Consider the following 27,315-nt stretch of genomic DNA (forward strand, 5'->3'; position numbering starts at 1 on the left):
GTCTAAATTTGTGAGCTTTGAATGCGCAGACAGGCAGATTTCTTTTTTTTTTTTTTTACATTTGGACAGAGCCACGGTACCGGTTTTAACCAGTTCACAGTGTTTATGCTGAGCTAACTTTCTCACAGCTGCAGATTCATATATCACGATCAGATATGTGTGTGGAATTAATCTTCTTATGCAAGTCTTGTTGTTTTCTAACATGTGAAACTATTCCTTAAAACTTAGTTCAGTCCAGAAACCACAAATGCAGCACACCTGCTTTTTCCACCTATGAAAGTCAGGCCAGAAGGTTTTAACATATCCCCCTTTTGTACTGAAATACTTCATCAAGCACTGACTTTGCTCTTTTAACAACCTTGCCTGCAGGAAGCAGTTGTTCCTCAAGCCATTTACAGCATTATCCGTTTAAACGCCAATACTTTTAAACACTTCAAAATATGTCTGTGCGACTGTGCCCTCGAGGCAACATTTATTTTCAGCATGGATTTTGAGCCATGGATTGGACCAATTCGTGAATGACACAGAGGGAAACTAATGATCCCTCAGGGTGAAATGGGTTCACTAAAGACAGCAATGTCATTCAGCTGGGAGAAAAAAAAAATGTCTGAGCACCAACCAGAATGTAAAGTAAGCCAAAAATAATAATTACAAACACAGAAAAGCAAATAAATTGAATTAAATGGTGAATTATATAACCCTTAAAGTCCCTTGTGGATTTGAAGCGTATCACAATAATTTGCATCGGTGTTATTTACAACTTGATGATTAAGAGCAAATAAGGCCTTCCTGAATCAAGGCCTCAACAGCTGATCTTTCCCTAACTTACATGATACAAACATAATCCCACATGGCTGTGCCCTGCTTTTATCCCCAGACACACGTGTGTACAGTATGTGCGTGTCCGTGGCATGTTGAGGGTCCTGGAGCCTCGTCCGAAAATAGAAAGCGGTAAGCCGGTAGGTGAGCGGGCGGGCAGCATAGGTGGTGGCATCGGCGGTGAGAATAGCGTGTGCATGACTCACTGAAACACAGATGGTCAGTTGGAGACATGGGCCCACAGACTGGTCATCTGTCACACAGTAGGGTGTCGGGGGCTCTCCATCTACTTTCGCAGCATTCAAACTGGGAAGTGGCACCGGTGATCTCTTTTCCCATAAGGCCCCGTGGCTCAGCATCTCTCGGCCCTGCCCTCTGGCCCCCGCCTGACCCAAATAACTCGACCCTGCAGAGGCATGTGCCGTGATGCTGTGCCAGGAGTTGCACGGCGTGATGTAGGCATGTAGGCCACACCTGCCGTCCTCCCATCAGAGATATCATCCCGAAATAGAGCAGAAATTTGTTCAACATTTTCTGGGAACTGCAAGTGGGGAGGGGGGCGGGGGGAGTAAGCGGCATGGAGGTTATTGCTGAGATTATGTCAGATTTGGAGGGAAAAATATAGTTGAGGGCCTGTGAGGTGAAAGGGCCTTTACTGGATGTGGCCAGTGCTTACCAGTCGACTTTGTAGCCACATATATTTTTTGTTTAAATTAGTCTTTTTTTTAATAAGTCTTTTTGTTTGTCTTCCATGACGGTGTTAATTATAATGCAAGGCCCTGTTATTGGTTGGCTCCATATTTATTAGAATTTAATATGAACAATTTCGTCCATTTTCATGTGAAGCATGAATAAGCAGAAAGAAGCACGGGATGGGCACCGACACTTACAGTGTCAAGCGCTCGACCATAAACACACGACTTCCTGTTACGGCTTTCAAAGTAAAAGCCGGTGACGCATTTTCATTGGTAGCGCTTAACCTTTTTTTTTTGTTGTTTAATCATCTGCAAAAACCTAACGGCGTGAAGTTAACTTCCATGGCTGCTACCTTTATACATGTGCTTCTCTTTAGTAAATGCCGCCACAATGTGTTTTGCGTCCCATCACTGACAAACACTTCCTTTATTTTGAAGGCTTTGCATAACACCTAACTTCCTGGCCCCTGGCTCGTCCTGACGCAGCTCGCCCTCGGGCATGTCTCGCTCTCAAACAACAGAGAAACACAGCAGCGGCGTGTACTCACAAAGGCGGATCCAGGAGTCACGCACGCCGAGCAGCGCGCTGTACAGACACTGAAGCACCGACATGACGGCGGCGCGTCCGCAACACTGAGCCGGGATGCGATGTCAGGAGGAGTCCTCTCCCCCTCTTTTCCTTCTCCACTCTGACGATATTGGATCTTATGTCAGGATGTGGACGCGCCTTGATCGCACCCCCCGCCCCACACACACACACACACACAGACACACACACACTTTATGGCTCTCCCAGCTCTGGGTGGGACAGTCCCGTCCACAGTCATCTCGAGAAAACGTTGCTATGTAACTTTATCTTTCGACTTCTTTAGCGTCTGTGTTGCTTAGTCGTGTAACACATTATATATAACTCTCAATTGAGACTTAGGGGGGTTATGGGCTATTACAATCTATAAAATGTGTCATTTTCTATGTAAAATGTATAATTACTACGATGTTTTTTGTATAAACTGATCGTTTTATGAGTTATGTTATACTTATGTGTAATGCAACAGCTCAACAAATAACACCACTACTCATACGTGGAAACTGAAAAACAGGGGAACATTTAAGTAAACACTTTACATCGAGATCCATAGACGAGGACACATTCATAATGTACCCCTATAGCTTGGCTTACAGCTGGAGTGATTGTGACTTTCACTTTAAACCCCCCCAAAACTATCACACCAAACAGAAGACAGGAGTGTAATGACTGCCCCCTTGTGGTTTGGTAAAGTGTTGAGCATTTTCACACCCAGGAGGCAATAATTCTAATCTATTTAACAATGCCATTGGTGTTTTTTGATTGATGGGGTTATGATTTTCTCACGGAGATCTAGGTGCATTTAGATCTCCATCTATGATGTGTTATCTTGTGTTCACCTAAGTGATCAATCAATCAGCAGATAGATCACACGACCCTGTGCACTAACAACTTGATGGCACAGGAATGGGTAATGTTTACCTTCCTGACCTCGCTCTGAACTCATCCCTCTCTGTAAGCAGACACAACCGGCAAGCAGATGGCCACATCTGCAGTACCTCCCAGCAGCAGCACGGAGCAAAGATCCGTGTTCTCAGGACCGAATGCTGCCACGGGGGCCTTCACCTGAAATCCTCCTCAAACCCACTTTGAGAGGGGACCCCTTTTTTTTTTTTAAAACACGTAGGGAACCCTTGAGCAGCAATTTCCTGTGATTTGATAACATGTGAGTCACCCCGACATGTGAAAAACAAATTGCGGGCTTGCTCTTGGAAATGTGCGTGGGCTGGCGAAGGTGTGGGGGAAGATCTGGACGATATGCTGGACTTCATCGCGATTCCACCGCCAGACCTTCGTCGTCGGTCTCCCTGCCACTTATATTTAGCACTCTGGGAAATCCAAAGATACTTATTCTCACAAGCTCTCGCAGAACACAACTCTTGGGAACGTGCCAGTGATGGCAACGATTGTTGTTAATTGGGTCAGGCTGTCTAGTAGTTTTACATCCACCCACGCACACAGCGACGACTGCAGGAAGACAGAACAGAGGTGCAGTGCTGTGTTACACCGAGCCCCTGGGGGCAGTGTTGGACCGGCTTTATTTGAGCATGTAGCGGCACACTGTACCGAGAATATTCCTGCAGCCGTTACCAACTTGACATTTTGAAGTTGGATTCTTCTTCCCTGTTTCCGAACAGCGTTTCCTGTTGCTCGTGATTCATAGAGGAGATCGTGTTGATCATAGATCATTGTTTTGTTTGCTTTGTTAGGTCATTTAATTTCATATTATTTTAATCTAATCCTATCGGTCCCTCCCCTTGCACGGTCCTTCATATCTTGTATTTACATACACTTTCACATTACACTTTTTCATACACCTACACGACACTTGTTTACAGTGCAGTTATCTGTTTGTCTTTGCACTTAATTACATATTTGTTTCTATTGTAAATTTAATATGTTTCTATTAGTATTGATTGTTGTTGTTTGTCTAATGTAAGCACCACCCGCCAAGACAAATTCCTCGTATGTGTAACATACCTGGCAAATAAATAGTTCTGATTCTGATCTATTTGGTGTGTATACTGTGCATGTCTTTTATTATTCTATCCTATTTCTTGTATATAGTGGGCATTTCTTTGATTTTATTGCTTACCTGTATGTATAAATGGTAAAAAGATTCCCCTTGTGAGATGAATAAAGTAACTTTCTATCTATCTATAAACCTGTTGATGCTTGAAGCAGGAGCCTAGTTGAGGCTCGAATGATAAATGCTATGACGATGCGATAAATACATATTTGACAAAACAAGAGTGTGAAGGCTTTTCTGGTTATTATTCATGCTACACAACAAATATAAAAGTGTGCCTGGAGCCGTGTCAGTGTTTGACAAGACCATCAGCAAAATGAGCCACAAGCATGCCTCAAATGCTTACTTAAGGAATGCTTTATGGAGCGCAACGCCTCTGTTTGAGGCCTTGATACAATTCACAGCCATTAAATTAAACATTGTCTTGTTGCCTATTACAAGAGCTAGGGGAGGAAAGAGGCTCTTTTCGGACAATCCCTCAGCACCTCTGAAAAATACATTCTAGATAATTGACAGCAGGTCAGCGAGGCAGGGAAACTGAGGGTGAGAGGAAGAGAAAACAGAAACACTGGCACATTTCCCAGACTTAAGATCTGAGTGTATACTCTTTCTAATTGAAGGTCAATTCGTCTTCCCCGCGAAACAACAGGTTGATTTACCCGCACACCTAAACGCTGCATGTTGTGAAAAGGCAGAGGATCCAGCTGGAAGAGGCCGAGGAAGGGCAAGACAAAGCGGAGTGAAGAGGTGATGAATATGTTAACTGGAGACGACCCGGGGTGGAGGAGCCAGGGGCTTAGAGGCAGTAAAATCCTCACATTAACCGATTGCTATGGATTTTCCCAGGCTGTAAAAGAGGATCTGCTCCAGATTGTGTTAAACTGATCCAAAGGAACTGAAGTCTAGGCCAACACGTCTGTCCGATACGGTCGTAACAGATGTGTCTGTGTGCGAGGGGTTCGCAAAAGTGTGCGCGTGTGCCAGTTTGAGCGCGCACAGAGGCAGGCAATAGCAGCCACAGCGACTTGACGTTCAAAGAGAAGAGATCAAAGGACAGCCCCTTTACTTCGGTCTCCTTCCTCAGGATTAAAACGGTCATCAATAATAATGGACTGGAGCAGCGCAGTGGGAAAACTGGAGAGGAGCCTGAGCGGAAGCTGATAGGTCTCTCACCTGTCTCTCTCTCTGTGTGTGTGTGTGTATGTATGTGTGTGTGTGTGTGCATGCGTGTGATATCTTGGTGCTTTGCCACAGGGACAAGTGGGAGCAGAGACCATAAGCGTTGGCTGTTTCTCTGGAACTGCAGCCTGAACCATCCTTCTGGAACATCACGCTATATTCACTTCTACATCGGCTTCACTTCTCACTTTGGGCTCCCTGGAGAGTCCCTGTGAAACGCAGGAATGCATGTGCGCTTGTGTGTTTGTGCACGCGAGCGTCTGCATGCGTGCCTCTCCTGCGTCATGATAAACAAACAGAAAAAGTACATCCTTTATGCCCTGTGTTTAGAGAGCAAGAGACAGTTGCAGCCCTGTTTATATTCTTTCCTTTTGGATGAATACGGAATTTGATCTTGCATAATGAAATGTTTCTTCCATATGCAAATTGTATCATAAACAAGACCTTACTTATGCAGAAGAAGAGCCGGACTGTATTCCTTAGCCTAAATTTATAGTTTGCATTAATCTATCGGGGCTTTTTGTTCACAGTTGCGGCCATAATTTGGTGTTCATTAGCTGCCTATTTACACTCACTTACACAGTCTGTGTCGCTTTTGACCTCATTACATAACAAAATAGAAAAAATATTCACATTACAGACAAATAATGAAATAATACGCCTAACATTGGCACCTCTCTACCCCAACCAAAAATTCAAATTTTCAAGGAACATTAGATAATATTGAGTGGGGGTAATGAAAGGGTCCGAGATCACTGATAACTGATAACTCCCACACGATAAACGTCGTCTCATAAACGGTCGTGCACGTGTTCCGAAAGTGAGACCTTCCTCTCCTCATCAATCGGAGCTTTTCCCCAGGAGGGGGAAAAAAAGGAGAGGGAGCTAATTAATTACAGTGACTGACGACTCGGTGGCGAAGATCTAAAGAGGTGATAAATTGTGCAGTCGCACAACTATGACAGTAATCCGAGGCAATCCCCCTACCTCCACTGTACCGACTGCTCGCCACATCGCCTCAGAATATGTCACGCCAACCCACTTTCCCTCTGAACATCTCTTGCAGCCCAGACACAAAAGAGGTTGGCAGGTAAAAAAAGGTCAACGGTCATAAGAAGTCGACAGCCCGTCACAGAGAGCGTTGCAAGCCAGCTCGAGGTTGGCTCTCAATTGGAAGCGGCAGCCTAATGTTGGATTATAAATGACCACGGAGCACTAATATCTCTGCTCTCTACTTCCACAACGGCCATTCATCATGTGACAAACTCAGGTGCCAAAAATGGATGTTCATCAAACGGCCCACAGCTGTGAGGCGGCTCCTGCAAGCGCGTGCGCGTGCGCTACAGCTACACAACACGCCTCTGCTCAGCCGCTTGTTACCTGGGAAGGGATTAAAGGGGTTATCTTTACACTATTAGTAAAAGATTACAGATTAAGATGGTTTCGTCTGCAAAGTGTGTGAGGGACACTAAACAGCTGGAAGTAACGGGCAGAGAGGCTTCCCGTATCATGTGTAGCAGCAGTGTGCGTAGCGGCAGTGTGTGTAGCGCCGCAGAGCAGCTGTCTGGCTTGAAAACCAGAGTTTAGTCTCAGCAACACCTCACCTGATAGATGGTCTTCATTATCTCTTGCTTCCTCCGGAGAAAGCGCTCCGAATGTCCCTCTCTTGATCTTATCAGTCTGCTTTTTTTTTTTTTAGATCAATAACAACCACCGCACAATATACTAATCAACTGAATCTATTGCCTTTAGTTGTGTTGTTATCTGGAATTGTCAATTGATGTGAAAGGATAAAAAATACGGGGATGCAATAGTGCATACTTTGAATATTTCATTAAGTAGAGAAATGAATTATTGCCTTGGAAGAGGTCGATTGCAGCACGTCTTAAACGACATCCAAAAAAAGTGATCTTTCAAGTCCTTTGAATTGATTGAACTAGTTGTGCGATTGTTCCGATTTGCGGCGAAGGCGCTTGATTATCTGACTGTAACCTTGTGGGCTACAGTTTGGGGAAATGCTGTCTTGTAATTGGCATAATTAAAAAAGGAATGGAGAAGAAAGCCAGTGTGCGTCAGGCGACGGTGACTCAACGTGCGCAACGTAAGGGAATGACGTTTGGATTTGCAGTGGGAAACATAGAAGCACCCAGTGCTGGGTGCCAGCACCACTCAGCATCAATACTGCATGCAGTAATGCTGGAAAGCCAAGCGCTCCAGACCATGAGGCACACAAGAGGGCTAAAATAAGATCCAGCAGCCAGTCAGCTTTACAGCTCAAATAAGCTCGGGAAAAACAGTTCTGTATGCATCATATTGTATCTGACAAGAAAACTGGGTCAGATGGATAATAATGTAAAAGGCTTGGCTCTGAAACCACTCAACTAAGTCTTTCCTTTATTAAAAATACTCAGTTCAAAATGTTTCTTCTTTTTTTTTTTTTACAGACGAGAATAAGAAATGAAAGAATTTGATTTGATGGCCTCTTGATCCAGAGTACAATCGTTACACAAGGATAAATCTCTCTTTGCGCTAACTGCAGTAATACATCATTCATTTGAGTTGCTGTTCACTCTAAACACATGCTGCACACAGCACATCTATAAAACATCACTTTCTATGCACACATATCAATTCGTAATGCACAATGGATTATGTATGTTCACACATGGTCATGAGTACATGAGCACGGCTGTGTTGAGTACATGTTCCCACCGACCTGTGCTGCTCTGGATGGTTCTGACGGTGGTGGTACGCGGGGGTGAGTTGGCGCTCCTGACGCCTCCTTCCTCCTCCTCTTCCTGCGAGCAGCCTTTCTCTATGGCACGCACGTAGCTGTGGCTCCGCATGCGGAAGCAGTTGGGTATGGGCAGGTCCAGGGCATCCACCGCCTGCGACTCCATTTCACTGAACACCGACTCACACACGGCCTCGATCTGCCCGTTCACCTCCACCTCACTCACCTGCGAAAGAGGGGACACACACGCAGACATACAGTACGTGCATCGCAAACAACCAGATGGAGACAATAACACACACACACACACACACACACACACACACACACACGGGAGCAGCGTACATGCCCGAGGATAGGGGAAAGTAAACGTGAAAAGCTAAAAATGCACAGGCGCACGCCGTCGTAGTGCAAGACAAAAGGAGAAGGGGCAATTTATCACGGAGGCAAAACCCAGGGAAGCATCTCGCTGCTGCAAGATTTAATGTACAAAGCTATTTCACTGATTACGATTTCAATCAGCAGAGGTTTTAAGAAGAAACACACTTAAATCACAATTTTGGTGCTCCAATTGAAGACAGAGTTCACATCATTTGAGGCAGGCTGATTCCCTGTACTTGCCAAAAATAAATGATGCTGTTTAATATTGATACATCTGTGCTCGCAGAAGAATAACAAACATTTGAGTTGTCTTTTAAACAAGAGCCTGAGGAACCTCCGACTCGAAACCAAAAAGAGAAAGCAATCAAAAGTTTGTCCAAGTTGAACTAACATAAGCTTCAAACCGTAAATAGGTACGTGTACTCCAAAAAAAAGGAAACATATTCTCGCAAAAAAAAATAAAAAAAGGACATTCAAGGAGTGCAGAGGGGGAGGAATCACTGTCAGATACAAAGGGTCGCACAACAGAGTGAAAGACTGGTGCGGTGTTACAGGTGAGCATTAGGAAGTGTCAAAGCTGGGACTACGCGGAGTTGAGATGTGACTCGACGAACTCTAACTACAGCTGCGTCATCATCAGCTTGTGCATTTTGGCTTTCAAAACAGGGTCAAGAGACAAGAACTAAACCCTGTAACTCTTTTAACAGACTTGTGAGATGTGAGATGGGCGTGTTGCACAGATTGGGTTGTGTGAGGGCAGATATTTGTGAGGCTCCATTCCATTCCTTGAAGATGCCCTTGTTCAGCTGAAGAGCATGGACACAGGAATTGGTTTCGCGTGTTTGTCAGTGAAGAGAGTGCACAGTCGGACAAGTGTGAGTATATTCTGTCGAGCTTGGAGTCAGAAAGGTGTAAAGACCTTGATTCAATCCACTGTCCTCCGTTTTGTGCGTCACTTCACACTCTATGCGCACACATGTCAAATATGAGAGTGAGTGAGTGAGATAGAGAGCCTACCAGCACCCCTTTCATTCAGTGGCATTTTTTGTAGATGCCAGGTCCAGTGTGACACTCTTCATGGGCCTGCTCCATGCTAGGACTTGAAGGGGCGTCTCAAGGGTCCATCATTCAGCCGAGGAGGCAAAGTGTTGCCCCTGGGCTTTGCAGGGGAGTACATATCCGCATTACCCCAGGCAAGAAGGTAAGCTACGCTTCCCTGTCACTTCAATAAAGTGAAGCTGTGCTCAAAATCCAAAATGACTAACATCATGTTTTGCAGCAGCCATGATAATAACAGACCTCCAATGTTGAGTGTTTCCTTGCCAATTCTTCAATTTTTTTTTTCCAATAACTATCAAACCAAGGCAAATGTCCATCATCATTTGGAACCAATCCCAATTTCCATGAATCCGAGGCTGCATGTTAATTCTTGTTTTTCATCTCCTACACAGCATATGCCACATTGAAGAGAACATTTTTAGCCTGTCATTTTGCATCGCAAAGTATGCCGTGGCATAAGGAGCATATTAGGGTAAAAGGGGTTTGGGGGGGGCGGGGGGGGTTTCTGCCTGCCATCCTGTTTAATTAGCCAATCTGAACACGGCTGTAATCATCTGAGCTCCAGAAAACCGCACACAGACGTATTCACTAATTGGGAGATGCGTTTTTCTTCCGTACTGTTCATGTTTTGCCGGATGGCGACCTGATTGTTAATTCAGGCCTTTAGGACAGCTACGGATGGGATTTCCCCCCCCCCCCCCCCCTCCCCCTGCGCGACCTTATTGGACATAGCAGCAGAGGTACAGGGCTGACTTTAGGGAGGCACAGGCCCCTGGGTGCCACTAACCTGGCTGATGGTGCTCATGGCTCTCATGTAGCTCTCGTTTCGTGAGCGGAATTTAGGCGAGGCCAGCAGCCCTGCCGGGTCCAAGCTGTCCAGACTTCTATTGATGGAAACCTCACTCACCGCCCGCAGGTAGCTATGACTCCGGATCTGCAGCTTGGGTGAATGCTCTGTGGAAATCCTGCCACAAAATAAGGAACGGGGGAGAGAGAGAGAGAAAAAAAAGGAGGAAGGAGAAAAAAAGTCAAAGCAAAGAAGAAGAAAAAAAGGAGCGTGGTTGAGAAGCGAAATTTGCCGATCAATTCACAGTTGCTTCAGGAGACACGCTTATCTAATCAACAAGCGCAGTCGCTTTCAGAAACGCTAGCAGTAGCTTAGGTCTGTCCTTGAAGCTCCTTGTAAGCTTGTTCTAAAACACTTAGCGGGGAGAACCGAGAACTCTTGCATACATATGTCAGAAGAGGGAAGAAAAACTATGTGTGTGTGTGAAGTATGCTTAATCTAGTGACCTTCACAGATTTCTCATAGACACATAATGAACAGAGAAAATACACACGCACACGCGCGCGCGCACACACACACACACACACACACACACACACACACACACACGCACGCACACAACTCCAGGGAAGATGAATAGGTGTCTCATTAGCTCTCACTTGCCTCCATTCTGATCGCTCAGCATGCATCACGCCTATGTGCATGTGTGTGTGTGTGTATGACGACAAGTGTGTGAGTATGTGTGTGTAGGGTGTGTAGCAGTCGGATGCCAGCAAAATAATTCATTAATCAGGGGAAATGAAACCTAAAAAGCTGACTCGCTCTCCTCTTGATGAACATCGTGGCCTAGTAAACCAACTTCTAGAAAACAAAGTGAGGGGTCTCATCTCAAATCAACTGTGAGGAGTTAGATCCAATATCCCTTTTATTTCACACTTTGTTCCTTATGTTTACTTGTGTGAATATAAAAAGGAATTATACACACACACACACACACACACGCACACACACAGATACTGTACACACAACTCTTTTGACTTTCTGCCTCCAGGTCAGGCCTGCTTTAATTATGTATTTCCTCCCAAAAATAGAGTGTGGTTACTGCAGCAAAGCAAACTGAATTACTCATTCTTGGATGGAAGAATGGAGGGGAGATGACAGTGGAGAGAGCCAGAGTAATAAAAGGACAGATGAGCTATTGAGGTGGGAATAAAAGTGAGGATTTTGGGAAAGCAGTTACTAATCTTAAAATATATCTCGATGTACAAACCATCCTCCCGGGTTTTAACTATTGAGCAGAATATACTGAAAGGTATTGTATCAAGTTACTCGGGCTCATTTCATCAATACAGTACATTCTTTTTAATCTAAGAAGTCAAAAGCATATTTAAGCCAGTGTTGAAGGTTATTTGCTGTTTTCATGCTGGGGCTCCATAATCTATCGGGTCAATTGAGAAATGAGCAAGTACATTATTCAACCGAAGGAAGAAACAAATCTATTTGCGCATCTCAAACCTCAGAGATTGGCATGAATCTTGCGTATCGGCTGCCTGTAGTCTGTGACTGCGCATGGAAGGAAGAATCTATTGCGCACCGTTATCTCCATCCACATCTTCTCTTGATTTCCCTGTGGGGCTGATTATCGGCAGAACCAATGATGTCTTTTGTGGCGACTTGAATGGCAGACCCAGCCTGTAATCAGTACCACCTGAGGGGGGGAAGTTCAGTCTGTCCCTAGGTGTTCCTCTATCGAACAAGTGACATTAATGAACACATGTTCCTCTCTGCCAGTCAAGGATCGCGACCGGCTGAAGCCGTGTGTTGATTTCGACGGCGTTACTGAGTGTTCACGCACTCCTGGATCGGCCTTTTTTTTCTCGTCCAACTTCTTCCCTTTCTTCACGACTTTGTCCCCTTGATTGCTTCACCTCATCTTTCAGGTCAGTTGGTTTCTCCTGTGTCCTCATTTGTGAAGTTTTTTCTCTGTCCAAAATTCTCTCTCTTCCATTTTTTGTATTTATTTATTTATTTTTACCTCTGCTTCTTTCCCCCACCTCACAGTCACTGCCTGAATATTGCTCTTGAGAGTGATTACTGTGGTTGGAGGGATGGGAGGACAGCAAGACGGATATGTGATTATTGCAACCCATTATTCAGCATGTCTGTTCTTGCTGCGATATAAAAAAAAAATAAAGATGATAAAAATCTAGGCCAGGAATAAATGAATTTGCGGCAAAAAGAAAGACGACTGTTAGTGACTGAGGGAGACAAACAAGGATGTCATTTTCTCCTGAACTGGTTTGTCTGCCAGGAATAATCCCAGCCATTTAAATGCAAGCTTTATCTGCGCGCTGTGTGTTTTAATAAAGGGTGAGGTTAACGTTGGGTGAGATTCAACAAATCCCAACACTCCTCAGGAGCAGTTCTTCACTAGTCAAGGACACAGTGGTCACAGAAAGGTCTCTGAAACATTATGGAGCAACAAAGCTGGTTATTTAATTATTGCGGAGTGTAACACGGACGTGTGCCAGCTCCCAAAAGCACAGTGTGAAAACAAGATGTCAGCTGCTCCCGCCTCGTTCTCTATCTCCAATGTGCAGCACTGCAGCTTGGTTTGTTCCATCAGACGATGATGGCATTCCCCGGGCCAAATTCAAGTCATTAGTGGGCCCCAAGCTGCGCCACTTGCACTTACATAAGGTTGTGTGCGCGCGCTTGTGTTTGTGCAACCAGTAACAATGACTGAGCGCCCACTGGTGTTCTTCTCATCTTTGTATATTACACAGCTAATCAGTCACAGCCGCACGCTGCACCATAGCACTTGTGTTCCCGATACTTTCAGTGTTTCAAGTTTTCATGATTAGTCATGTCCACCAATGAAAACAGGAAATATGTCACTGTGATGAATTAAAGAACAATTCAGTTTATATATATATATATATATATATATATATATATATATATATATATATATATATATATATATATATATATACATATATATATATATATATATTTATATAACTTGTGAATGTTAACAATACTCGTATGTAATAAAAACAGAGGAAAATACAAAATGTGTATGAAACCAATATTTACAATTTGTAATACTAAAAAACAAAACAATCAAAAACAATTGAACAATCTATTCCTTCCAAAAGAGATATAAAGTCAAAAAACGTAACCATTGAGCTACTTGTGTTAGCTCGAGTTAACTTGTGTTGACCTAATTAAAGATAATGTTGTTAGCTTGATGCGTTTTAAAACGTTGCTAAGTCAGAAATCTTCTTGATGGATTCTAATATTGCTGTAAAACCTTTTGAACTCACGCTGTCAAAAATAGTCTTCTGAGCTGAGAAGGCCATCTGCGACAAGAAACAACTCAACTAAAACCTTCAAATGATGAAGCTTGGCTTTCAACCTCGGATTGTTTTTTTAAAGATATAAATATCTCTCGCATGTTCTCAACCCACAATGCATTCTTGAAGAGGCTTCAGTACATCAACAGGCATCTTGTCTTTTCAATTAAGGCTCAGTCTGATTATTGTGTTTGTGTCATTGTAGAGATACAGAGGCCAGCTACGTGTCGGAGTTGTAAATACAGAAACAGGTAATTAGGCTGGGAGAGTCAGCGACACACACATAAGCCAGACTGCTGCCAGGCTGCAACCGACTGACTCCAGCTCCTTCTGTTTGTTGACTTTTCTCTTTCCATTTAATTCCCTGTATCTCTGCCGTCTGCTTCACTGATATGGACACAGTGAACTCTCGAACATGGTGTTCAGACACACACAATGTAGACACGCTCGAACATGACATACAGGCAGGCATGTCACACCAAACATAACACACATTGAAATACTGGAACGATCAGTCAATTAAGTGATCAGGTAGATGACAAACAATTCAACAGCAATCGATTAATCATTCTTCATTTTTCAAGCAAAGATGGCAAAAGATTCCGCAAAATTGTATACACACACACACACACTTACTGGAGTGTGGTCATCTCCGTGAGGGACGGCTGTGTGGCCTTCAGGTAGCTGGCTCGCCGGGCCTGGACCTTGGGCGAGGGTTTGGGACTGCAGTCCGAATCGCCGCTGTCTTCTTCCGCCATGGCCCTGATGTAGCTGCCACTGCGCATCCGGCGGCACGGGATCTCGTCATCCTTCCCCAGCGGAGAGAAACTGCTCCAGTCATCCTGAGGCACCTGTAGATGTGAAGTGAGATCCTGTAAAGAAGGAGCGAACACTCGTCCCCTTCCAGACATGAGAGCTCATACAGATGCACTTTCACATGAATAAACGCAACATTTTCGTCCCCTGACCTGACACAAATACCAGTATCAAACAAAGCACTTCATGCCTGAAAAGATTCAACAGTCGTATCAATGCAGAGTTCAGCTTGATCATACCATGAGCGTGTGAGTGCCAGAGGCCTTCTTTTGTCTGTCCTGTGATGTATGCGGCATGTCAAAAGCGTCGAAATTAATTAATTTGACAAAACGCTGCAGTGCCCCGGCCTCGGTTTCGCTCTCCTGACTTTTCACACACACTAATGGAGGTATAAAATAAAAGGGGGCAAAGCTATCTCCCATCTCTAATATAAAAGAGAGAGAGTCAAAGACAGCGGACATGGAGAGCGAGGGAAAACAAAGGGGGTTTTGTTCGGCAGAACCACTGCAGTCCCGATGTGAGTGGCTGTTTGGGCACCGGCTCTGAAGTGAAAGAAATGAGATACAGAGCGAGAATCACTCAACGGACTGGTGCGTAACTAGGAAACCGAGCTGACTTTGATGTTAGAGGGCAACTACCGACTGTGGTAACACCTTGGGAAAGACCGGGATTGTAATAACGTCGAAAGGATTTAAGTCTCTGAGAAAAAGGGAAACAAAATGAAAATAAATAAGCAGAGGCATGCCTTTGAATGTCATTGCCCTCGCAGTATATAGTGCTTTCCTTTCTTAAACGTTCTGTGAATGTTGCAGGCGTTTTGGTTTGGCTTTAATTTAAGTGTGCATGTGAGAATGATCATAAAATACGGATTACGGGATACTGCCCCGGCAGGTGAAGCAAATGGCACGTCTTGTTTTCAGGATTAGAAAAGGGTCTGCAGACTAACTTGTCCTGGCTGCTCTCCTCGAAAGTCTGTTCTTCTCTTCTGTCTCTTTCAAGAAAAAAAAGAGTCAACTGCTCTATTTAGGCTGGGAGAAACGCTGCCGTACTGCAGCGACAACATCCTTCCTTGATCTGCTTGCCCGGTTTTCCAGGTTGTTAAAATGCAAGGCCACACAGAACTTTCTCTCACTCTTTTATGCTCCTTCATTCTGGCTTTCTGCTTCTTACATTCCCCATTCACGCCCTCTTCTGTTGCCCTTACTTACTCTCTTTTGGTCCTTTTCTGACAGCGGGCGCACACACACACACACGCACACACTTCTACCATCCCTGCCTTGTTTCTCCATTTCTTTCCTCTGGCTTATATTTTACACAAGAAAGAAAAATAACTTGATATGTCTGCATGTGTGCTTGTTATCACTTTCTTTGTCTACCTCACTCTACTCTCGCTCATTGAATGAGATATACTCACTCTCACACACAACACTGCTGTGACAACCACCAGCACCTGCAAAAATATTGTCCCATGTTACAATTTGCCACGTATGCCCGAAACACAGAGTACATTAGTGTTTCTGGTCTGCTTTCCTGTTCTGGAGTACTGTGAAAAAATACATGCTGGTTCAGGGGGCTGGTACATGAACCTGACCTGCTAGACAATTAAATTGACATGCTGTGCAGTACAGAAGTCATCATGGCACCACATTACTTCCCATGTAAATATGTCCATGCACATGGAGACAAACACAGAGGAGCTGATGACATGTTATGATTTTACTCAGTGTTTTTTTTTTTTCCTGATAAAGTCAACACGAGACCAATAATGATTGAAGTGAAAGGATGGCCCCTGTCGTCCCCTCTATAAGGCACACATACAAACAAACAGAGACACATGCAGAAATACAGGAGCATGGAGGAGCAGCTGGCACCGCAGGATGCATGAAGCATGAAGCACGAAGCACGGAGCATGAAGCATGCAAGAGGTGGGGCTGTTGTAACTATCCTACCTGTAGGAAGTGGCAGGTGCGTCCCTGCTCGGCTTTCACTAGGGCTTTATCTAGGTTGACTGAGGCCTTCTGGTAGACCTCCCTCGCTCTGCTCACCGTCAGAGTAGAAGACCATGAGCTCTTCTTCAGCTGCACTTGTCCATCCAGAGCTCCCACCAGCGGCATACCTCCGCCGCTGCCCCCAGAGCACGTCGAGCACTTCACGTCGTTGTTGCTGCGCGACGTCTTGAGCGAGTGGGCGCTGATGGTGTTGTAGGACTCCATGAAGTACTGCGACTGGGATTTATCCGGGTGGCGCCCCATGGTCATGACCCCTGTCGGCAGGCCTCCACTGCTCCCCCCGTGGTGGTGATGGTGGTAGAGGCACATCTCTCGGTCGAGCGTGTCGTCTGAGCTCCAGTAGCCGGAGATGGCGGTGCGCATCTTGGGCTCTGACTTGGAGCGGTCTTTGCTCTTACTGCGCTTACTGTGCTTCAGGGTGCCCGAAGAAGAGGGTGGGTCATCAGGACTGGATTTGCTGCCATTCATCCTCCCGCTCCCACCACCACCAGACCCCGACGGCCCCTCCAGGGAGTGGGACTTGGTGAAAAGCTTCTGGACGGAGTGAACCAGGTGGCGTATTCGACCGGGGCTGTCACTCCGTTGGTGCTCCACTGCAGTGCGCTTGTACTGCAGTGTGTGGTAGCCTTCGCGCCGCACCGGTGCCTGCCGATCAAACTGCTCTAGCAGGTTAGAAGGGATGCGATTGTTGTTTCCACCACCTCCTCCACCTCCTCCACCTCCCTTAATGCTCCCTGTTGGCCCTGTATAAGGCACCACAGCGCCACACTCCTCCTTCAGCTCGTGGTGAGAGCTGTAATGTCTGCGAGGGAAGGTGCAGCTGGCCAAGTCGGGGTACGCACTGCACTCAGACTGGAAGGAGTTACGCTGGGTGTAGCAGGGCCGGTCAGTGGGATGACCTTCCCCAGGGTTGAGGAAGTAAGACCGACGGTCTGAGTGCCCCAGGGTCATGGAGTCATAAGAGGGGTCGCAGGTCACCGTGTGGTGGTGACTCCGGCTGCTGGACAGGCCTTTCATTGTCATCGTGGCCGAGTCGACATGCACATCCAACTGCTGCCGTGGGAAGTCTGCACGGGCCCCAAAACCAGCTCTGAAAAGAAAGCAACACACAGCCGTGAGGAAACAGACAAACAAACAAGGAGAGAGAGGGAGAGTCAGAAAACAGAATTATAAATATCTCATATTTGCATACCCATAAAGCGTCTTCTTCTGATTTAATTTGAAGATGCTTTTTGGCACTCCATCACAGATGAGAAAACTTGATGATGTTGATGAGACTTGGACCTATTCTTTTATTTTTGTCCTTCGAAACTTCATGAAGGGGAATCTCTAAATATAGCAGCGACTTGGCATGTGGTCCTGGACCATCCAAATCTGTTATAAAGCATCCTCTACCACCTCTCTGTTGTCTCTGGAAGATTTCAATGAAAAGTGACAGGAGATCGAGGAAACGGAGAAACAAAGGAAGAAGGGGTATCAAGTGGAGTTCAAATCTATTTCTAGTGTATGCTATTTTGTTCGAGGGTACTGTTAGAAATGACAAATGGGTGATGGGAATGCAGACACAAATGGCATCCTCTGTAAAACATGGGGTAGTACTGAAAAAGAGCATTCATTTTGGCTTTACGGTACACCTGATTAGTGTGCACGCATGCACATTCCCCACGCTCACAAACACAACAAATGATCACAGCCGGTTTCTACACTTTTCCTCTATACCTAGCTCTACTCTAAGGGCAAACTAATTGGCCAGTAAAACCCAGCTGACAGCTTGTGGGGCCAGTCGAGGCAAGCGGCAATAAACGACCTTTCCCTTACATGGTGACATGAAAACAATGGCATCCATCAGGGCCCTTAAACTGCCCTCCTTACCCATCTGGGGCTGGATTGCCGCTGAACCCCGCACAGTTTCCAATGGACTGGAGGTGAAGCTAACGAGACGATAATAAGAGCCCACGCACCGCGGTGTAGCACTGTGACAGCAGCGTGGCCGAGTCTGCGCGGGGAATTCATTACTGCGATTTACAATACTCCACCAAAGGCCACTGTGGTAGATAAAAATGAAAATAAAAAAAGAAGGAGGGTAAACTAAGGGAGGAAACATAAGAAGATGCAGAGCAGGGGAATGACATATCATATCAGTTCTTTCCATACTGTAACTAGAGGACAATGTGTAGGATGTATAATGAATACAGAGTGAGTCAGATCTATTATGTTCTTTGACGTGGCTATAAACTGGATGCTAGATTAATTGAAAAATTGGGGAAATTATTCATGCAGTTTCCTTGTAAACCGGGGGATCAAATTACTCCGGGAGAGAATTAAGCCAATATATAACACTTGTATTGTTAAAAGTGTAAATGAAAAGAAATATATAGTGGGCAATACCCAACCCCATCTGCATTATAGTCACTCACTCGCACATTGTGAACCCACACAAAGCAAACGCCACGTACCGCACAGACACACACAGTGTTCGCTTCTTGCAGGGCACTTAAAAAGTGGGCTGTGTCCAACGAAAGGTATTCATTGCAGTTGACAGAGATCCCTTCTGTTGGCCGCTGAAGCACAGAATGTGACCTAAATAAAAGGCCCTCGCGGTGATCCACAGCAGCGTGTTTGTGGCACAGCTGTCTGCAGCACTGCACTAAAGCTGAAAAGCTGAAGTTGGGTCATGCTGGCTTTCTGCCTGCTAGCCACACACACACACACACACACACAAACACACACGCACAAGCGCACCCACACACAAATACATAGTGTATCTGACAGGCTGCATTTTGATGTAGCTGCTAGCTTGTAAAGTGCAGGTTATCAACAAGAAGCAATGGATCTGGTTGTTCTGCCGTGTCTGTCAGGTGTGGCCTGCAGTGACATGAGGAAAGCTCATGGACAGCTGTGGTTATGGATTATGCTCTATGTCCATCGCAGCTGACTGACCCAATTGTGTCTCTACCTGTCTCGCCAAGTCAACCTCAATATGGCACAACAACAACAACTGCACAGGCAAGATTATAACTCTGAAATAGGAATACAATAATTCTGTCAAGACAAGCATTGTAATTGTTTTTTTTTTCCCATGCATGTTGCTGATTGGCTGTTTGCTAAGTCACACCCCTTTATTATGAATCTTAATTGGCACATATTGTGCAGTGATGGCCAGTCATCATCACAAACGAGCCTAATGTTGGTCACACAACACAAACACAATAATGCAGTTTTCAATGACAGCAATTGCAGCAGTCTTTAGAACAAAAGATCATTGAATTCAGAAGGTGTAGACAAAAGCAGGCCTTTCATTTTCAACTGAGAATTTTAGATTTGACTTGATCCAGATCAGCAGCATAACAATTCCACAACACAAAACCAACAATAAAAACCGCAAAACAAGCTCCTTTAATAGCTAGATAGACAACTTTATTAATCCCCAGTGGGGAAACTCATTTGTCACCGTAGACAACAACAGACTCATACAGACAACAACAGACAAGGTTCACAGTGCACAACAGACAAAACACTACAGACAATACTTTGTGTGAACAGCCCCCCGAAAACTACAGGGACTTCATTACATGTAAAGTGATTGTGTGCTGAACAGCAAGGTGTGCAAACAAAGTGCAGGAGTAGATAAAACAAGTCAGGCTATGAATGCCAATGCACATTAACACCTGCACTGCATCAGCACAGCAGGCTGACTTCTATTTAGATGCCATGCTTCTTCGGGCTCAGATGAGAGACATTGAGAATAGACGTTGTTGCTTCTCCATCATCTAATTCAGGAGCAAAACTTAAAGGCAGCCTCACAGTGGTCGAATCTACTCTGAATTTCCTTTACGTCACCCGCAAGCTTTGAGACTTACCAAAACAAATAAAAAAAAGTTGGTCGGAATATGCAAAGCAACATTGACTCACTTACTGCACATTACTGCAGGAATGGGTGAAATCAATCAGCCTGAGTGTGAGAAGCCTGCTGCAGCTTCTCGTGCTGGCAAACTAAAGGGCTGCTTCCTCGTCTACATTCCTCCATCGACATCAAACGCTGGTTTCAAGACGGAAGACGGAGCTCGTGGCTTTCAGGTCTCTTCTTCCCGCTCAAAGAGAAGCAATGATTTCTTCAAAGGTGGAAAACACTACCAGTCTGCTCTCCATGGGGTACGCATCACCCCAGTGGAAGTGGCTGTTCTCATGTGTCCGCATGTGTCTTCATGTTTGTATGGAAGGAGGAAAAGATTACAGCACTTTACCTTCATTTTCTAGGTCAAGTGAAGTATTGCCTTTGATCCTGCAGATGGGTGCAGTTCTGTATTTCCGAGTATACTGCATGATGTTACTTCACAGATTGCACGTAAGGGTGCAGATACACACAATGTTTGTACATATGAGACAGAAAAGGGATATCAGTGGGCCTAGACTGGTTACTGTATTGCACTTGGAAAACTAAAACAATACAGTACTCCAGCATGCTTCATATTTCCCAGTGAAAAGACCAAACGGTTAATTTCCTGACCTGCACAGAATGCTTACATACTTGATTGGTGTAGCCTAAATTCCAAATTTTAAACATGTTGGATGGAAAATGTGTTTTTTTTCTCCATATTGCCATATTTTTTGCATGCAAACATTGTTTCTAAGAATACTCATGCTTTCCCCGCCTTTCTGGGTCAATATTAGTGCACATGTGAACTGGAATGTCCATTCACCCCAGGTGGTATCTACTTATGCAGATAGCTTTGCTTTCATTTCCTCCGGTTTAAAGCTCTACAGTATGTCTCTATGACTTCTGCTGCTGTTATCACACAGCAGAAGTGAGTGTTTGTTTGTTTGTGGTGGCCCAACTATCTGCATGTTCAGATGCCAACAACATGTTTATTACTTTTTGTCATTTCTGTTCACCAACCTAGAAAATATAAAGAGCAAAAAGATAATTGAGCATGTGATGGAATTAACACAAGATACTTAGCAGTATTTATTTTCTGTGGGTCAAGTCAATACAGCAAAGAAAAAAAAAATCTTCCCTGTAAAATACTGAAGCAATAAATGCAGGCATAAATACACATACACAGTATATTCAGTTATTCTGTGGAGGCACTTTAACAGGCACTCTCACAGCAAGTCCACATGCAGGAGAGCTGCAAAGAGAAGCAGTAACAGTGACAGAGAGGATGTACTCATTGTGAATGTGTGAACAGTGCCTTTAAAAAAAATCCCTCGGGAATGATGGTGTGGAACATTTTAAAGACAGCCGGGGGGCAAACAGACGTTGAGGGAACTGGTAATTTTTTGTTTTGTTTCCGGATTATGTAGAAGTGGCTTTTAGGGATGTCAGGAGAGGCTGAGCACCACTGGCCTTAATGTCTTACTGTTAAATTGACTCTTAAATGATAGATGACTGTTTTCCTTGACTGTCCTGTCTGGCTGCAGCGAGGCAATATTTTGAAAGAAAAACTAAAAAATTGCTGCTTTTAGTTTAGATGATGTGCTTTGTAAAATATATGAATGTCTACAAAAGCAATAGAGGACATGATTAAAAAAAAGGTCTATAAAATTGAAAATTGATAGAAGTATATTGCTTTCAGCATTCTCTCTTATTTCATGGAGGGGCGTATTCGCTCTCCACCACTGACAGGTCTAACAAAGGTGCTTCAAAATTGACACCAAGGAAGATAAAAAAGCCACGCCATATATCTTTACCGTATCAATACATGACAGCTTACGCAACATGCTTCCAATCTGATATGCAGGCTTTATCCAAGAATGAAAACAACTTGCATGACATTTTAGCAAAACGTCTTAAATAACCTGATATACAAATACTTGTTTACAGTGCATGTCAAAAGAATATTATCTTGTTGTAGATGCAGTTTCAGACGCGGCCTAATAAGCATGTTTCTGCTCACTGTATCGGCTGCATTATGAAAACACATGCCTCCATGGATGGATTGATGTTCCCGGTTTCCACAAGACAGCTCTTTTGTCACAACCAAACTAATTAGGCTGACTGTCAGGGCTCTCTCTGACAAATGGAGTGACTGCGCTGAGTTATAGCTCAGACCCAGCCAAACACATTCCCGAGACAAATTCCTCAAGTGATGAGGTCTATTTGATCAAGGTAAACAAATTAACAGAGGCATTAAGTCGAGAGAAAGACTGGTGTTGTTTGTCTGCGGGCAGAGCTGTCACTGACGCGAGGGACACTTCGACAACACAGAAAAGAGTGGTCGAAAACGCAGCAATGGAGGCGAACAGAGGTTTGAAAATGCATTTCTGTGTACAGCTCAGCAATAGCATGAAAGGACTTTGTATTAGCCATATCTGGTATGCTTATTTATCTTGTTATTATTATTATTTTCATGTTGTTTCATTTATATTTCCAGGAAAGACCAAAAGGCCATTAATGTATTGGGAATAACTCTTCTAGACATTAGTTGCAATAAAACAGAAGAGAAGTTCAGACGTATTGCTGTGCTGAAAAACCATCTTCCCTTTTCTCATAAAAATGAATGTAGTCAGTCATGAAGACTGGAGTGGATTTAACACTTTGACCCATAACAAAAGGCCATGACTCCACTGAGATTGGTATTATATGGCTTGAGGTTGAATCCATCATGGGCAGACAGTGGGAGTCAAGGATAAAGAAGATAGCCCCTATCATTCACTTTAAAGGTTACAATTTACAGTTAGATATGACAACATTCTTTAGATAGTCTGTCTGTCTCAGAGTATATTTGTAATACTAACATTATATGTATTTACCGAAGCAGCACCATACAACTGTGTATTATTGACATTGTAGACAAAACATTATATTCTGAAGCAAAAAATTCAGACAATTTTTAGACAAAAACCTCAAACCAGTTATTAGTTTTCATCTAAATAGGCCAAATTCATAGCAATAGCTATTCTTTACAGCGTAACCCGATTGTTGATTAGGTCACCTGTAAAGTTTGAGGTATTTTGTGTTTACTACACTATTGATGAAAGAAATCATGGATTAATAAGCAAGTTTTCAAACTTTGTGAATTGCAACTGCCTTACGCTAATGTTAGCTTAAAAGACACAGCCGTTAGTATTCCTGGTGGCAAAACATTAAATCCAGAGATTAAGGATTTACTTTTTTCAGAGTTTAAGGCTATATTTTTTTCACAAAGTACATTTTTCTATTTTCAATTATAGATAAAACAAACTGGATGAAAAGCATCAATAGATACTGAATATGGATGTTAGTTTATTGCCCCGGAGGCAAGTGTTTTAGAGGGTAATAATATTATGAGTTCACTTTGAGTCTTTCCAAATTATCTACTTTCACAAGCTGTCATATTAAACTTGATTAAAAGTTCAACTTAAATCGTCTTGTATACAGTGCATGCATGAATCCCATTTATGAAAAGCATATCAGTGTGAGAAAGTTATTCTATCTCCTCTTATCTCTCTTAAAAAAGTGAAACCATTAGGTAAAGCTGAGAATTTTCATTAGATTGGAACACCTTTCGAACATGTTTTTTTTCTCTCTCATATATCTAAAATGAACAAAAAGCTCATAAAAATGTTGAAAAAAGAGGATATAGTTCAATAAAGCTTTCCATAAAAAGCAGGCAAGGAAACTGGACAAGGGAGGATACATCATCACCATGGAGACAACTGGACTTTCTGGTGGAAAACAATGTGTTTTCACTCCAGCTAATGAGAACTCATATACCAGCCGCTCTGGGATCATACATGTGTGGACAGCAACCAAAGTAGCCATTTCTTATGCTTAATATCTTCATGTATCCTGCAGGTCTGGCAAGGAAATACATAGTAATAAAATAGCCAAACCTAGACTTATCTATTTTTAGAGGATAGAGGATTTGGTAAGACTCAATAAGAAAGATATTAAAAGACACCTATAGACTTATTAGCTCTGATAAAAGTGTTAACGCATTTAGAGTACTGCAGAATTTGCTAAGTTCTCTATATGTTTTACATTTCATTTCCTTGACGCCTTTATTTCATTTTTGCTCTAAACACCGTAGACACAGCGACAATCCTGGGGTTAAGTGTCTTGCTCAGGGAAACATCGACGTGGACTAGCGGAGACGGGGCTCAAACCACCGATCGTCTGATTAAAATGACAATGACAACTGTTTTCTGAACATGAAAGATGCCGTTAAAATGAAGTGCTTCAATTATTTTCTTGAAAATGCATTTTGTCACAATTCCTCAAAAGGTGGGACAGCTTAACAAAGGCTATTCTGGGCCTGTCAACACACACACTGATAAAATGGCCGGTAAAAATGATCTCCAGTTGTTTGGATGGGCATATTTCCATCTGTGCGCCCACAAAATAATAACCATCACGTTTATATTCTCTCTTAATAGCTGTGAAATCTGGGGCGTCTAATCCTGGACTGTGAGGAAGCAGCACAGTGCTGTGACGGTGGTACGTAAATTGAACCCTGTAGCTTAAGACTGTGTGTGTGTGTGTGTGTGTGTGTGTGTGTGTGTTCTGCACAACCCACTGCAGCTTATGATACAACCCATGATACACATGTGAAACAAATTGCTAACGCTGCTAATGTCAGCGCAAGGCTTGCAACTGTTTCCTCGGTTGTGGCATTTCTCCTGTGTCCATGCACTTGTAGCTGATAATGAGACTGCTGCTGCTGCTGCTGCTTCTTCATTACAGCTGCTTTTTCCACTCAAGCAGTTGTTTGTGAGCAGCACAAACTGAACATGGACAATTAAACCTTACAAAACAAACTGTTTGTATATTCATCTGCCTACTAGCTAAAAAAAAATGTAATGCATCATTGCACGCGACTTGCAAAGCATTCATGTTGTTTTATTCAAAAAAACATAGCATTCCCTGCTGGAAGAAGCAGCGTGGCTGTGCGCATGCAGCTTTGTACAGTGTGCACAGTATAGTCACTTGTCACTGCCAGGCTGCATTGGGATCAAACTGCTGCCAGAGGCGTCCAGAGGTGATTTCAAGCAACTGATTCTCCAGTTAATTACATGTCAGGAAACAGAGCTGACCTCACACGCGCGCAGTTAATGTGCTGATGTTCTTTGAGCTGTTGTCATTTTAAAAACCTGAAAAACTACAGTCCGTTGCTAAACTATTTATTTAACGTTTAATATGAGACAATCTGTGCTCCATGAAGACTAAATGTTGTATTTAGTACCGGTGAAACCTATTACTGATCATTTGTGATTTGCATAAAATTCTGATATGAAATAACTCCCTCGAGCTCGGCAAATAACTAAGGCTGTCAACAAAACGGCAAATATATATATATAATTACCACCTGGTAATTGTACACCTATAACAATTTTGTCCCTGCGATCATGAGTGTTTACGAGAATGGGACGGACAGACGGACAACCAGAAAACATTCTGCCTCCAGCAATGGCGAGCGCAGAGGCATAAAAAGCAGATTTAGCTGTTTCTTTTGGGGAAACACATTACATAATGGGCTGACGACCAACTGAAGCCTTTTGATGAGATTACCTCGACTACATCTGTGAGACCAATGCGAGGCTATCTGCTTAACTTCGGAGGGCAGAGGTCCCAGACTGGTTATGGGAGGTACTCGGGTAAACCAATGAGAAAAAAGGGCTGGATGAATTGTTTCTCTCCTTCACTGTGGGTGGCATGTCACATCGAGGACACATCAACAGACGCCTGACAGATCTGGGAGTGAGATCCAACTGAGCAAGAGGGTTAGGGGGAGGGAGTCTAACCCGCTGTCGTCTCGCATGAGTGCGAGTGGACGCATATCCAATGAGACACACAAATACACAAGGAACGCAACCTTAAATACAGATACAACAGCATGCATACACGCACACACATATTGGAAACACAGGCAGCCACACAGAGGCTAGGAGGCATACTTCCAGCTCTCCACTGTGGAGGCTTGAGCCTGAACCAAACACGCTGCCTGCACAGAGAGCAGGTGTCAAACCAGGTGAGCGCTGTGCTCTGACGGCTAGCAGCAGCTAGCTCCCAGCTGACCTCGCGTCACAACTTGGTGACTCGGATAGAGGGCATGAAAATTCCCAACGTAACGGAATCAGCAAGGCTAATGCCATCAAAATGAACTCAATTATGTCTCCCGTCACCTCAGGTTCAGCCAACGTCCATCAAAGACTCAAGACAGGGGCCTCGTTTCCAAACTGACATTACTGAGACTGTTTCCCTTTCGCAGACATTCAGTGGCTATTTCCTGCTACCAGATTGGTAACTGTGGTCACCATGTCATTCAGGGCAGACCATTTAGAGTAAATAGCAATGCATTAAAATGGAAAAGGAGAGTCAATAGAGAAAGGCATCAAGAAAGAGAAACATTGGATGAGATGAGAAATGAACCACAAGGCTAGCGCAGCATAGAGTTGCTTTTTCAGATGCATGTTCATGTTTCTAATAAACTCTGCTTTGTACATAATTCGTTCAGCTGGCCGTAGTTGTAGGAGCCAATATTCTAAAAGCAAAAAAAAAACCCTCTCAGTTTAAGATTTTACATGACATTATTTGTTCATCCGAGGTCCATTAAACCAATATTTGTGTATATAAAAACCTCATCAAGCTGAAAACAATGCATTCACAAATATGCTCAGAATGTTTGGTTCTTTTTTTTTAGGGTCAAACACAAAGTGTGCATGAAAACAGACAATAAAGAGCACTAAAGTGTAAACAGGTTAAGTTAAGTCTTATAATAAGTGTTTAAACAAAGTGACTTGCCTGTTGCGGGAGTGTATGTACTATTTAGCTCAGACAGAAGAAACTTAATGGTTTTGTCTCAAGTGCAAGATAAAACAGTATGCATTTTCAAGGATACTTGAACTTACAAGAATTTATTAAAGTCAATAATATTGCTGAG

The 27,315-nt window shown here is 43.7% G+C and overlaps 1 protein-coding gene across 2 annotated transcripts in view; it reads right to left on the reverse strand.

Annotated features, from left to right (window-relative positions):
• The window catches only part of dlgap1b (discs, large (Drosophila) homolog-associated protein 1b), an 80,036-nt gene that overhangs the window by 20,426 nt on the left and 32,295 nt on the right, over positions 1-27,315 (reverse strand). For both annotated transcript variants that reach the window (XM_068581449.1, XM_068581450.1), the window contains exons 3-6: positions 16,394-17,543; positions 14,265-14,479; positions 10,270-10,447; positions 8,025-8,268 (exon numbers count right to left, since the gene is read on the reverse strand). In XM_068581449.1, coding sequence (XP_068437550.1) covers positions 8,025-8,268; positions 10,270-10,447; positions 14,265-14,479; positions 16,394-17,476 — 1,720 coding nt within the window. In that variant the 5' untranslated portion in view covers positions 17,477-17,543. The remainder of the gene's footprint in view (positions 1-8,024; positions 8,269-10,269; positions 10,448-14,264; positions 14,480-16,393; positions 17,544-27,315) is intronic.

Source organism: Clinocottus analis, unplaced genomic scaffold (genome assembly GCF_023055335.1).
Source record: "Clinocottus analis isolate CAN_PGR_092001 unplaced genomic scaffold, fCliAna1.0.p SCAF_18, whole genome shotgun sequence".
Lineage (NCBI taxonomy): Eukaryota > Metazoa > Chordata > Actinopteri > Perciformes > Cottidae > Clinocottus > Clinocottus analis.